Here is a 14,176-nt window from a genome sequence, read left to right on the forward strand (position 1 = left end):
ATTTCTGGTGCTACAGAACTCGTTCCTGTCACAGTCGTCATCACTCCAGCATTGCTTCATGACAATAGTGCCAGCCATCAGTATCCCTGTAATAGTTGAGGTCATACCTTACCTTTTACAAGCACAGGCATTATTTCTGGTGCTACAGAACTCGTTCCTGTCACAGTCGTCATCACTCCAGCATTGCTTCATGACAATAGTGCCAGCCATCAGTATCCCTGTAATAGTTGAGGTCATACCTTACCTTTTACAAGCGCAGGCATTATTTCTGGTGCTACAGAACTCATTCCTGTCACAGTCGTCATCACTCCAGCATTGCTTCATGACAATAGTGCCAGCCATCAGTATCCCTGTAATAGTTGAGGTCATACCTTACCTTTTACAAGCGCAGGCATTATTTCTGGTGCTACAGAACTCGTTCCTGTCACAGTCGTCATCACTCCAGCATTGCTTCATGACAATAGTGCCAGCCATCAGTATCCCTGTAATAGTTGAGGTCATACCTTACCTTTTACAAGCGCAGGCATTATTTCTGGTGCTACAGAACTCGTTCCTGTCACAGTCGTCATCACTCCAGCATTGCTTCATGACAATAGTGCCAGCCATCAGTATCCCTGTAATAGTTGAGGTCATACCTTACCTTTTACAAGCGCAGGCATTATTTCTGGTGCTACAGAACTCGTTCCTGTCACAGTCGTCATCACTCCAGCATTGCTTCATGACAATAGTGCCAGCCATCAGTATCCCTGTAATAGTTTGAAGGTCATACCTTACCTTTTACAAGCGCAGGCATTATTTCTGGTGCTACAGAACTCGTTCCTGTCACAGTCGTCATCACTCCAGCATTGCTTCATGACAATAGTGCCAGCCATCAGTATCCCTGTAATAGTTTGAGGTCATACCTTACCTTTTTACAAGCGCAGGCATTATTTCTGGTGCTACAGAACTCGTTCCTGTCACAGTCGTCATCCACTCCAGCATTGCTTCATGACAATAGTGCAGCCATCAGTATCCCTGTAATAGTTGAGGTCATACCTACCTTTTACAAGCGCAGGCATTATTTCTGGTGCTACAGAACTCGTTCCTGTCACAGTCGTCATCACTCCAGCATTGCTTCATGACAATAGTGCCAGCCATCAGTATCCCTGTAATAGTTTGAGGTCATACCTTACCTTTTACAAGCGCAGGCATTATTTCTGGTGCTACAGAACTCGTTCCTGTCACAGTCGTCATCACTCCAGCATTGCTTCATGACAATAGTGCCAGCCATCAGTATCCCTGTAAATAGTTGAGGGTCATACCTTACCTTTTACAAGCGCAGGCATTATTTCTGGTGCTACAGAACTCGTTCCTGTCACAGTCGTCATCACTCCAGCATTGCTTCATGACAATAGTTGCCAGCCATCAGTATCCCTGTAATAGTTGAGGTCCATACCTTACCTTTTACAAGCGCAGGCATTATTTCTGGTGCTACAGAACTCGTTCCTGTCACAGTCGTCATCACTCCAGCATTGCTTTCATGACAATAGTGCCAGCCATCAGTATCCCTGTAATAGTTGAGGTCATACCTTACCTTTTACCTTTACAAAGCGCAGGCATTATTTCTGGTGCTACAGAACTCGTTCCTGTCACAGTCGTCATCACTCCAGCATTGCTTCATGACAATAGTGCCAGCCATCAGTATCCCTGTAATAGTTGAGGTCATACTTACCTTTTACAAGCACAGGCATTATTTCTGGTGCTACAGAACTCGTTCCTGTCACAGTCGTCATCACTCCAGCATTGCTTCATGACAATAGTGCCAGCCATCAGTATCCCTGTAATAGTTGAGGTCATACACTTACCTTTTACAAGCGCAGGCATTATTTCTGGTGCTACAGAACTCGTTCCTGTCACAGTCGTCATCACTCCAGCATTGCTTCATGACAATAGTGCCCAGCCATCAGTATTCCCTGTAATAGTTGAGGTCATACCTTACCTTTTACAAGCGCAGGCATTATTTCTGGTGCTCTACAGAACTCATTTCCTGTCACAGTCGGTCATCACTCCAGCATTGCTTCATGACAATAGTGCCAGCCATCAGTATCCCTGTAATAGTTGAGGTCATACCTTACCTTTTACAAGCGCAGGCATTATTTCAGGGTGCTACAGAACTCATTCCTGTCACAGTCGTCATCAACTCCAGCATTGCTTCATGACAATTAGTGCCAGCCATCAGTATCCCTGTAATAGTTGAGGTCATACCTTACCTTTTACAAGCGCAGGCATTATTTCTGGTGCTACAGAAACTCATTCCTGTCACAGTCGTCATCACTCCAGCATTGCTTCATGACAATAGTGCCAGCCATCAGTATCCCTGTAATAGTTGAAGGTCATACCTTACCTTTTACAAGCGCAGGCATTATTTTCTGGTGCTACAGAAACTCATTCCATGTCACAGTCGTCATCACTCCAGCATTGCTTCATGACAATAGTGCCAGCCATCAGTATCCCTGTAATAGTTGAGGTCATACCTTACCTTTTACAAGCGCAGGCATTATTTCTGGTGCTACAGAACTCATTCCTGTCACAGTCGTCATCGACTCCAGCATTGCTTCATGACAATAGTCATCAGTATCCCTGTAATAGTTGAGGTCATACCTTACCTTTTTTACAAGCGCAGGCAATTATTTCTGGTGCTACAGAACTCGTTCCGTCACAGTCATCATCACTCCAGCATTGCTTCATGACAAAAGTGCCAGCCATCAGTATCCCTGTCAAGTATAAACTCTATTAACATGTGGATATCCATCAGTCTAAAATAAACATAACACTTCTTAAAAGTATTTACGAGTAGTAATTATTTTTACAAATCCTCTAACTACAAAAATGGTAATATTTCATTATCATCATGATTAAAACAACGAACCATGATGGCTAAAAAAAATATTTAATAATCAATTTTACAAATCCTCCAACTGCCAAGAATATATTCTGATTTGCCCATTCTCTTTTCTTCTACAGCAAAAGGTATGACTGCCTAATAGCAATGTCACACCAACAATAATAATATTAATGGAAGAATGAATAGCTAGTTAAAATTTGTATTAACTTTGAAATTTCACTGTTCTTAAAGCATAACAAAACACTACCCTAAGTTAAACAATTTATGTTAATGCATTACTCCAAACTAAAAAATACATGAAATACATGAATAATTCATTTCCCTCATTACAGATTTGAATAGTAAATAAACGGCCATAAAATAATCTACAATTTTGATACGGGTTAAAAGTATCCCAGTTAAGTTTTAACATGTTGACTAATTTCAATGGAATAAGGTAGTTTTCTTGAGTTTGGGATGATAATTAACCAGTTTACCACCTTATAATCTCCTTGGTGATCTTGAACATTATTACCAAGAATGTATTCTATGTGATCATAATTTTCTTTTTAAATTTAAGATAGCAGCAAAATCATTAAACCTAAAGTATCTTTACATTACCTGTATTAGTTTACGATCACACAGGATAGTGTATCTATATTTTACAAGCTTATATGTTCATTGGGCTATGTTTTAAATATTATATCAAATTTGAATTGTTAAAATTAGTTTGTGAATTTAGCTGCAAATAATTAAAAGCTGTATAATTTTTACAAGAACTTACAACTATGATGCTTCAATAGAAATAGGTTATAAAATAAACAGTGTTGTGTTGTCGGATACTCAATATAATTGTAATTTCTCCAGTGGTATTTAGAACTATTCCTATTTTGTTGAAGCAGTAAAAAGTTAAGTAAAAGCAAGAAGAGATCCGTAAAATTTATCACACTAAAATCAATGTAGCTCAGTTCAATAAAAGTATGACTATAGTTAATGGTAATTAGTTACGCTAATATGTCAATAAATAACTCACTAGCACAAGGATCAGGATAGCAGACGCAGACAGAGTTACGACAAGTCCAGGTATTCTCGGAATTGCGATAAAGAGCCACGCAGTCATGAGATGTAGCACAGGGCTTCATGGCTAAAAAAAACCAAAACTTTTAATATTCACACAAGTAAAAAATGTAAGGTTCACTCTTTTTGACTCTAGGTGAACATTTCACAAACCTATAAAAGCGGTTCTCTTATTATACAGAGTATCTGATTGGTCGGAGATCATACTATGTTTTGAAGGGAATAGCCCGGACCACTCCGCTTCTATGGCGGATAGCGTCTCTTCGGCCGATCGACATTGTCGCTGGAGCTTCTCGCTTATTCATACTGAACCTTGTAATGGTTAAATACGTAGTCCAGTCTTTTTATCGAGGTGTGTAATTTTTTGTCCTCCTCGCTATCTCCGCGGTTCACGTTTGCTTCCAACCTTCGTGTAGCAAATCCCGTTTAGTGGGAATCTTTACTAGAGTTTCGTCTTTTCTGTAGCTAGGAGGGGATTCTCGTCCAACCTCTCCTTCTCATATTCTGTGCCGGTTACTTTGGCATAGGCCTACTGGTCGAATGATAATTATTAGGTACTTCAAGTGATAAGACTTATATAGAAAATCGAACCAAGGCAGTTCCGTGGGGCAAACCAGTGCTGTACAATAAGAATGATGACTACAGTAAACACACAGTATTCCTCTTATTTTCTATTTTATCGTCTGTAACCCTCCTTCTCCCTCCCCAGTTCAGCTCTCTTTGTTTAACATTTATAAGTAGTTTATATAATTCACCAGTCCCCTACAAGCATATTCCCTTATAAAACAGTTCCAACCACTATACATTCCACAATACTATCGCCGCAGATCACAAAGTTCACCAAAGACTGCACAAATAATTGAATACGCCAGTTTGTATTATTGTCACATGTCGTATCTTTCATGTTAAAAGAATCAATGTTACAGGTGTGCCCCGACGGGGGGGAGGAGGTGACAAACGGGACCTGCCCCCCTCTCCCCCCAGAGCATGCGAAGATCGCCTAATAGATTATTTTCGACGTTTGTATGAGAACTTTGAAACATATCATAATCAAATATATAAATTATATTATATTATTTACAACTATTTTTATTTACGAAATACAAGACACTGCATGTAATAATTCAATTATATTCAAAACACTAAATATTTCAATTTATTTTACCGTCACAACAATAATGAAAGCGAAGTTAGTTTGTATTACTTCTTGTAGCTTGTAGCTCAAGTAACTAACTGTACCGGTAACTCCTAGTAATCGAGAACACAATGTACTCTTACTGATTCAGAATCATACGTTACTGAGTGCTCCTAAAATGTTCCAGTTACTGTTACTGCTAAGCGAGCCCGAGTACTTTGCACAGTAACGGCGGTGACCGTGCCGTGTAAAACAACTGTATCGTAAAAGTACCTGTAACAGTAGCCTGTAACGGGTACTTTCGGTTTGAGTACCTTGTACAAAGTATTATTGTGTTGCACCGACGTGAACAGCTGTACAGTTGTATTAGTTTGTTGTCTGTTAGCACCATGAGGCAACACCGCCCTGTGCAATCTGGAGGTTTGCGCGATTAGACGAGCAGGGCGCGTTAAATTAACAAAACCTGCTCAATTTAATTTGTGTCCTTAATTAAACAGTAGTTAACAAAATTGCACGCAAAAGATAATTACTTTAAGAGCAACATAACGAGACCAATCCCGAACTCTTCAGACCACCCGGTCAAGATAGAAAGTTGTGATTATAATTTAATAGCATCTATTTTCATACAATTCCAAAATTACACTCAATTACAGTATATGTTTACCTGTCTTGTGTAAAAATTTAGTTTGTAAAAAAATTTGGATCACAAGTTACCGAGTTACGAATGTTTCAGTTTGGTTGAAAAGTGTCAAAAACCAGAACCCTTTTTCGTCGAAATCGATTTATAAACTGGAAGTTATTGTTAGTAACATGTTTGTTTCTATGAATAAACGCAGAAATAAACAAGCTATACTCCCATTGTTGTAGTCCTATTAGTTAGTTTGTGGTCAACTCCAAACTCGGGTATCTAACTCTTTGATCTGAGAGTACACATCAACATTTAGCTTTGATCTATAGTTATGCCTTAAACTTATATACTTCACTCAATATTCTGTTTGTTAATGTTATGATTACATTTTTTTAAGTTAAATACACTCTATATAAACAGTATTTTTATATAAGATTTTATTTATACCTGTATAAGCTTCCTGGTGATTAGTGGTAGAGTGGTTATAGTATAAACTTTATACACTTTGAGCTAATATTGCCCTCCCCTTTTTAAAATTGAAAAAGTATTAAAAAATAACGAATTTAGGACCTAATATTTCAAAAATTCCCCGGGGTAGGCCCTCGGACACCCCCCAAGGGAAGATTCCTGGGTGCGCCACTGCAATATTGACGCTGGTTTCACTATCAAATTTGGGTTTCTGTTTTATTCTCTCCCTCGTAAATCATGGCATTTTCAGTAACTGCCTTGTTTAATAAACAGCACATGTATTTATACAAAGAGGACCCCCACGAAACATGAATTGATGGGCACTACGCATTAGAGCTACCAATAGTCTGAACGACCATACATAACCTCAAACTCAAAACCTGTTTGTGAACACAGACTAAATTTAGGCTAATGCCGTGGGAAGTTCTACGCATTAAAAACAATCAGCGATATAATGTTGTCGATACCTAGCTGTAGTCTCCATTTCGATATATTAGTTTACAAAATCACAAGAAACACGGATTACACATAATTCAGTACACAATCACTCTTCGAGGGAGGACAATGTAAAATGGCGGGAAGAAACGTAGGCTTGTCTACTTGTTGTCACTAATGATATACAAATAGTAGAGACTGACCGTATTCTCGTCTCTACATCTGGACATCTTGTCTCCGTATTATTATTACGCCTTCTGCTAGGAATATCGAATTGGTTAAACTGACAAGTCGAAGGGTTGAGTTTATGTAGGATTGAAAGAAAATCAAATCATCATACAATTTTTATATTAAACTGACAAAAATTGTTATTTTATTATTAAAAAAAAAAAAGTTTCTATTGCACTAAACAATTTTACGATTATATTACAGTCGCAAAACAAAATATTCTAACAAGAGAAAAGAAGAAGCCAACAGTAAAATTTACTGCGCTTTAAAATTTATAAATGTACAGAGGAAAGCGTCTGTTTATAAATCAAAAATTTAATTAAAAATAAAATTGAGCCTAAATTAATTAACAACTTAAAATTTGTTAAGTTATAACTTATTCAATAAATAAACATATAGATAACAATAGTAAACAGTGTAATTTTTTGAGGTATCTAGCTATATACTGCCCTATTCAGGTTATGATGACGGCTTATTATGGCTTGACCTATCCACATACCACATACGGACTAGTGCTGTGGGGTGCATGTGCAAGTAACCAATGCTTGAGACCGTTCAAGATTAAAAAACGAGCGATAAACATCATTGCAAAATTAAAATTAAAAGAGTCGTGAAGGCCAGTTTTCAAAAGATTTCAACTGTTGACTCTGCCAAGTCTCTACATTTTATAAATGACGTCATATAGTATGTTTAAATGTACCTTGACCAACGGAGGGATGTTCACTCATTACGAGACAAGAGGCAGAGAAAACTACCGAACCAGAAGACACAGGACCGTACGGTAGTTCATGAATGTTTGCCCTCACAGGCAGGAGTTCATCTCACCAACACTTGCCAAATGAAATTTGAAAAAATCGTCTACGCATAAAGCATTTCAAACTCGTTTGAAACTCTGTTTAGTGTCGAACGCGTTTTATAGCGTGAACGAGTTTATGGCGTATAACTGGGAGACCGCACAATCAGAAGACTTACTCTCGAATTGATGTGGTGAAAAATTGGCGATGAATGGAGCAGATTGAGTGTCATAATGTATGTATAAAAGAGAGTTCGATGTGGCATGTGTGTCAAAAATTATTTGATACTTGACGTTTGTTATACAAATGTACTTTTTGTCTCCGCAATAAATACTTCACTATTGACTAAAATCGTTTTTAATCGTTTGTTTATTTTTATTATGGCCCTTTCTCAGGCACGTAGGAATCAAAAATTGTAAAATGTCTACATCTATCTTCTGATCCATTCTGTGACAAAAGGTTAAAACTGAAGGCTACCGCGGTTAAAAAATATGATTAACGTCCCTTAATAAATCTGAGATCATTTAAAGTTTGTCATTTCATACTCATATTAATTATTAATAAGCGAATTCTTCCAAAAATGTTTGATGAGATTTGAATTAAACTCTTTTGGACAATAATACAAAAGTTTGTGTTAAAATATTATCAAGTTTACACCTTTCCCAAAGTTGGCATTGTTTACCGTAAAAGCAAATGCAATATATTTCTTTTATTGTCATACCTAATGTTTTCAACTGAGTGTATTCAATTTAAACCCTTTAACTTGATAGATCACGACATTATGGACGTTTCTATCCCAAAATTTTGATTACTGTATAACAAAAAGGTGCTAAAAAATAGTCATGGAACAAACTGTACGTTGTTTACTAAAAATATTCTATAGTATTTTGTGTTTACTTTTATTGACACATCGACTGCGACGAACACACACTACTACTATTCCAGCTGTCCTAAAGTCGGTACATGACTTGTGTCGCAGTAAAGGCGTTAACAGCTTACAATATTGCAGTTATGTTCAGCAGAAAATTTTTAATTATGTTTAATTGTCTTGCTTATAAACGGCTCGGCGTATTTTAATATTTGTTCTTTACAAGACGGAAATTGCTACATGACCATTTCTAATTTGTCCTTCCCCCAACGACCTACTTTGATAAAGGAGGTTTTATTAGTAAACAAACCCCAAGTAGCTTAATGCTCACTCCTTAAGATTTAAGATTTTATTTTCAATGTTAAAAACTGAAGGGGGGAATGTTACTTTATTTCCACCCATTACACTGAAGGCCAACCAAATTTTTTTCTGACAGTAATAGCAGTCTGTGGTGAGTATGAGAAACGTCTACTGGGGTGTGGGCGAAGATGAGAGCAACAGGGGCAATCGTCTTCAAGGCCCAAGTTCAGGGGACAACAGGTGAAGCCTAGTTTAATTGTATCGCCATTTACTGAGCATAAAAATCGGTCACGTAGAAAACATTTCCATCAGGGTTTAAGTTTAAATTATGGGAAAAGAAAGCTGACCAAATTTTCAGGACAGTAATCAAACACCACCGTAGCTTCGTTTGTGGAAATCCAAATCGGTGAAAACCTTGCCGCTTTTATGGAATTTGCAAATTAATTGCTTTTTATAACATTATAAATACCAACTAAGGCATAATAAAAATATGGAGGAATTTGTAACAACCGTGCTGTTCTCATTTTCTTAAAATCTCCAAGAACCGGTCGTTTTTCTAAAACGTGTTATTTGTTTGTGCACACAAACTGTAACGTTTTTATTTTTACAGCCGCGGCTATGCAAAGAAGGACTTCGTTAAAGCGCCACCATAGGGTAGATTTATTCCCGAACAATTTGCAATTCGCTTCATAACATTAGCATTAATAACACTGCACAAACATCGGGCGTTGTGTACGTGATGTCACGTAACACCTGAGAGGACTAGTTACGATTTGGTATTTGTTGTGTTTGTAACGTGTCACTGAGCTGTCCCTACCTTGGACGAGGAGGGACAGAGACGACAGCCAGGACCAGGATGGGAGGATCGTCCACAGGACGGAGCGCATCTCGCAGCTGCTCCTCGGGCCGCAGCCACACACACAGTGACTCTGGAGCCAGGACCTGCGCGTGCTCCAGTATCGATCCTGGCGACAGCGCGCAACATCGCCTATAACTCCTCGCATTAGACGTACGCTGATACCGTCAAGTTATATTGACTGTCGACGGATCGCATTTGGATTCTTTCATTCCACAGGTTAATCAAGTAATCAACAGACTGCCTCAACATACATAAGTAAACATTAACACAAACGTCATGGCTTCTTCAGGTTCTTCAGGATACAGCACTAAAGAGTTTGTTCGTTTATCGAAATATAATTTAACTAACTTTTACCCGCGGCTTCGCTCGCAATTTAAGCTATTAAATAAGCATCGGAGATCATTACTATAGAAATTAATTAATATGATAACTATATTTTATTGCTTAGCCAGGATTATCAATTCTCAAAAAATACTACACACGATGAAGTTTCAAAAACTTAAAATATGGTTTATTAAATTACAACATATGTTAAAATATATTTCACTGGAACAAAAATAAATAATTTTGAATTCTAACAATTTAAAAAGATAAAATGCAGAATATCAATGTATAGACTATATTATAAGTTTTTTCCGTCAGGTGCAAATACAGGATGTGTAAATTCCGGGCATTAGACACTCGCGAACAGGCTACATATAGTTAGTTGACCATGAGAGAAGCGTGACTTTTCTAAATGCACTCCCGCTACCTGTAATGTCTGCCCTTGTGCTTTGTTTATAGTAACAGCAAAGAATTCCAAAACAGCTGAAATTATAATCAATTGGATGGATTGGATTAGATGTTAACGTGACCATCGATAATACAGTGTGACGGTATTACAGTACTCAGGGTTGGAACTTCATTACTGGAATGCTAGATGGCGTTAAAAGTAGCTAGATTTTGAGATTTTTTGACAAATCTTTTTTATTTTTCGTAAAAAATAAATTTTGTTTATTAAAAAAGTATCCTGTCTTACCTCTAATGCCTCCAAGAATATGTGTACAAAGTTTCATGATGATCGGTTGAGCAGTTTTCACGTGAAAGCGTAACAAACAAACTTACATTCGCAATTGTTAATATTAGTAGGGATGTTTTCACGTCTGTTTTACGCCCACCCGTTCAATCATGTGGTAACGACAAGTGGTTTAGACTAGAGATTATAAAACGAGGTAGAAGTAAGCCACACCACGTGTCGCATAACAGACTTCGTCGAGGTTGCATGCAAAATTTCAAATCTATAGCTCATCCCTTATCTAGATGTCCTGTGAAGAGTTAGACAAACAGACTACCATACAGAAAAGAAATGTTTATACCGCGATACAAAAAAGAAATTGTGTCACCTTTCTGAGTGATAGTCTTCAATTACGGTCTTCTTTTTCGAAATAGGGAGGATACCACTAGAGTGATCTGAAATCAAATCTTGTCACCTACGTTTAACATTGACTTTCCACCTTATTATTATTCATTATTCATCTTTGAAAGAAAATGTCACATGTTAAAATCTCATATGATAGATAGTTTTCAATTGATTTATTGTTGTCATAATGGTTACCCATAATAGCAAAGCAAAAATATTCACTAACGCTAAGCCAAATTCCATGGATTGCATGCAACATTATCGAACTTTATTGTCTAATAGAAATGAAGCTTCATGCCAAAATTGAAGTCTATAGGTTAGTTCTTTTTAGATACATCATGTGCAAAGACGTTTAGATAGACAGAAATATATTTTCTAGCCTCTTGAGTTATGTACTTCGCTCACGCTCAGCCAATAACTCCCTATATAACAGAGATCTCATCAAAATTTGTGTTTTTTGAAGTATCACACATAATTTAATAGTGCTATCGTTTGGAAGTTAAAGATCAGACTACTTGAATAATTATTGTGATAAGCTATAGAATAAATAATCAATTTTCAATAAGAAGCTGCATTTAAATACTATAGGTTTATTACAGAATAAAACATAGACAGATATGAATGTAGAGTTAAGCTCCAGTTCACCTTCCTCTTAGTGCAGCGTCTGGAATCTGACACTGTTACAGACTTGACCCCTGGAATCTGGAGTCATATTCATCTGAAGAGATACAAAAAAGGTAGGCGACAATGAAGCTCAAAATATACTCGTTACATCGTTTAAACATCAGAGACACCTATACCACAAGATACAGCCAGGTTCGTACTCAGACCGGGGTTTTCGGATAATTTTACTGGGGTCCAGGCCGAGCCCCGCCACACGTCTACGGGGTGACGAATACCTTTTCGGGGCCCGCCAAAGCTGGGTACGGCCCTAGATATAGTGTAATATAGGTGAAGATGTATTCTAATTGTCTCATCAGGTGCACAATAGACAGCTAGACGACAAACCAAGCAATTTAGAACAGACATTAACAGTATGTGATGTGCGAATCATGCTGACATCGTGTGTCCGTACAATTCTGAGACATCCTGTATATAACAGTGTTGTGTGTCACACACTAGACAGTATGTGTGTAATCATTCAGCGTGTTCCAAAATAATAAAAGTGATTTCAATAAATCGTGTTTTATAACAATTTAAACATCGTATTACTTATTTTAGAATAAAATTGTCTCTGGTATTCTCTGAGAAAATAGTTCCGAAATGTAATAGGCTCGAAATATTCAGTTCCTAACCTCGAAATATTGAGCTTTTTTACTCTTTCTTCAATGGTTTGTATCTGTGTACATTTAGTACCATGAGCTATTCATGGAGTAAATTAAATTTCAAAATTTTTAAATTGTAGTCGTGTCGTTTGTTTGATTATTTTCGTTATTAAATTACGTATGCCTTTTAAGTAAAGCAGTGGGAAATTAACGTTAGAAATATCACGCACAGACGTTTCATTAAGTTTTTTCAAGAAAAGCTCTCTTATAATATTTTAGTAAAAGAAATTTTGTTAACACATTCACGACGACGTGTACCCATAGGGTAAACGCGATCTTTTTAACTGCCGTCGTGTACCCGATCGGGTACACACCGGGCTTTCGTAAAGATGGGGTACACGTTGCTATGCATTTCCTTATTGCGTTTTTATTGTTTGCCTGTCTTGGTTGTTTGTTTAATATGATACGGCGCTTAGACAAATATCTCAGACAGACGGATCGTACCCCTTCGGGCACACGATTGCTTAATTTTTTAGGTACTTCTTGGAATACATTGAAATAATTGAAAAAAACGTAGTGAAATAGGTTTTTGTGCAAAGTTGCGAAGCAAACATACGTAAAAACATACAAAAATTCTCGTGTTACGACTTTTTGCCATTATTCTATAAAAACTCGACGGCATATACAATAGTCCGGAAATTAACCGGCGTCGTGAACGTGCAAGCAGTTAAATTATAACATATGTTATGTTAATTGCCTTATTCATGACAGTGAGTAACTAAGTAGATTTATATATTTTTTCCTTAGAGTATCTCCAAATCAAACCTGCGTACTCCTAAAAGCCAGTGGCCACATAGCGTCAAACGGTGACTCTGGATCGAGTTAAGAGGGCAGATAGTAGTCGGCTGCACGTCTGTGACTCCGCTTTTAGTACGCTTTTGGGCAAAAATTTAAAACTGCGTCACAAATTCAAACTTGTATCAAATCCATAAAGGTTTTACTTCAGAAACTTATATTTCAGTGTCTAAATGATAATGAATTGTTAAAATACAATCACTTTTTAATACAAGATAGTACACCACATCACGTGGCAAAAACTTCACAATTTGTGCATTGGAATGGAAGAAAATATTTTATTATACCAACACATGTAAAGTAGTCGTTCATAAAGCCTTATTTATAAATGTTAATGACAGTATGCCATACAAATCAACTCACATTTCTATTAAAACCATACACGTTTTTAATAGGATGCGAGTAACCAGGTGAATGGATGGAATAACCAAAAACATTCCATCAGAAGTTGGACATAACATTGCCATGTAGTCACCTCTGTTTGGTTTAATGAAAAATATTCCATCAGAATTTGGACATAACGTTGCCATGTAGCCACCTCGGTTTGATTTTATGTACATTTCATCAGAATTTGGACGTGACGTTACCATGTAGTCACATCAGATTGATTTTATGTACACTTCATCAGAATTTGGACGTGACGTTACCTTGTAGTCTCCTCAGATTGATTTTAAGTACAACATTTCACCAGAATTTGAACGTGACGTTACCATATAGTCATCTCAGATTGATTTTATGTACATTAAATCAGAATTTGGACGTGACGTTACCCTGTAGTCACTTCAGATTGATTTTATGTACAACATTTCATCAGAATTTGGACGTGACGTTACCGTGTAGTCACCTCAGATTGATTTTATAATTGTATATTTCATCAGAATTTGGACGTGACGTTGCCATGTAGCCACCTCAGATTGATTTTATGTACATTTCATCAGAATTTGGACGTGACGTTGCCATGTAGCCACCTCGGTTTGATGTTATGTACATTTCATCAGAATT

The 14,176-nt window shown here is 37.2% G+C and overlaps 1 protein-coding gene across 4 annotated transcripts in view; it reads right to left on the minus strand.

Moving 5' to 3' along the window:
* The window catches only part of LOC124357442, a 39,495-nt gene that overhangs the window by 18,491 nt on the left and 6,828 nt on the right, over positions 1-14,176 (minus strand). For 3 of the 4 annotated variants that reach the window (XR_006921945.1, XR_006921946.1, XM_046809265.1), the window contains exons 3-4: positions 3,897-4,007; positions 245-350 (exon numbers count right to left, since the gene is read on the minus strand). Coding sequence is in view for 1 of the 4 variants with exons in the window: in XM_046809265.1 (XP_046665221.1) it covers positions 245-350; positions 3,897-4,007 (217 nt within the window). In the remaining 3 variants the exon portion in view is untranslated. Of the gene's footprint in view, positions 1-244; positions 351-3,896; positions 4,008-9,613; positions 9,816-14,176 lie in introns of those variants that run through there. The other variant, XR_006921947.1, reaches the window with a different exon arrangement.

Source organism: Homalodisca vitripennis, chromosome 1, assembly GCF_021130785.1.
Source record: "Homalodisca vitripennis isolate AUS2020 chromosome 1, UT_GWSS_2.1, whole genome shotgun sequence".
NCBI lineage: Eukaryota > Metazoa > Arthropoda > Insecta > Hemiptera > Cicadellidae > Homalodisca > Homalodisca vitripennis.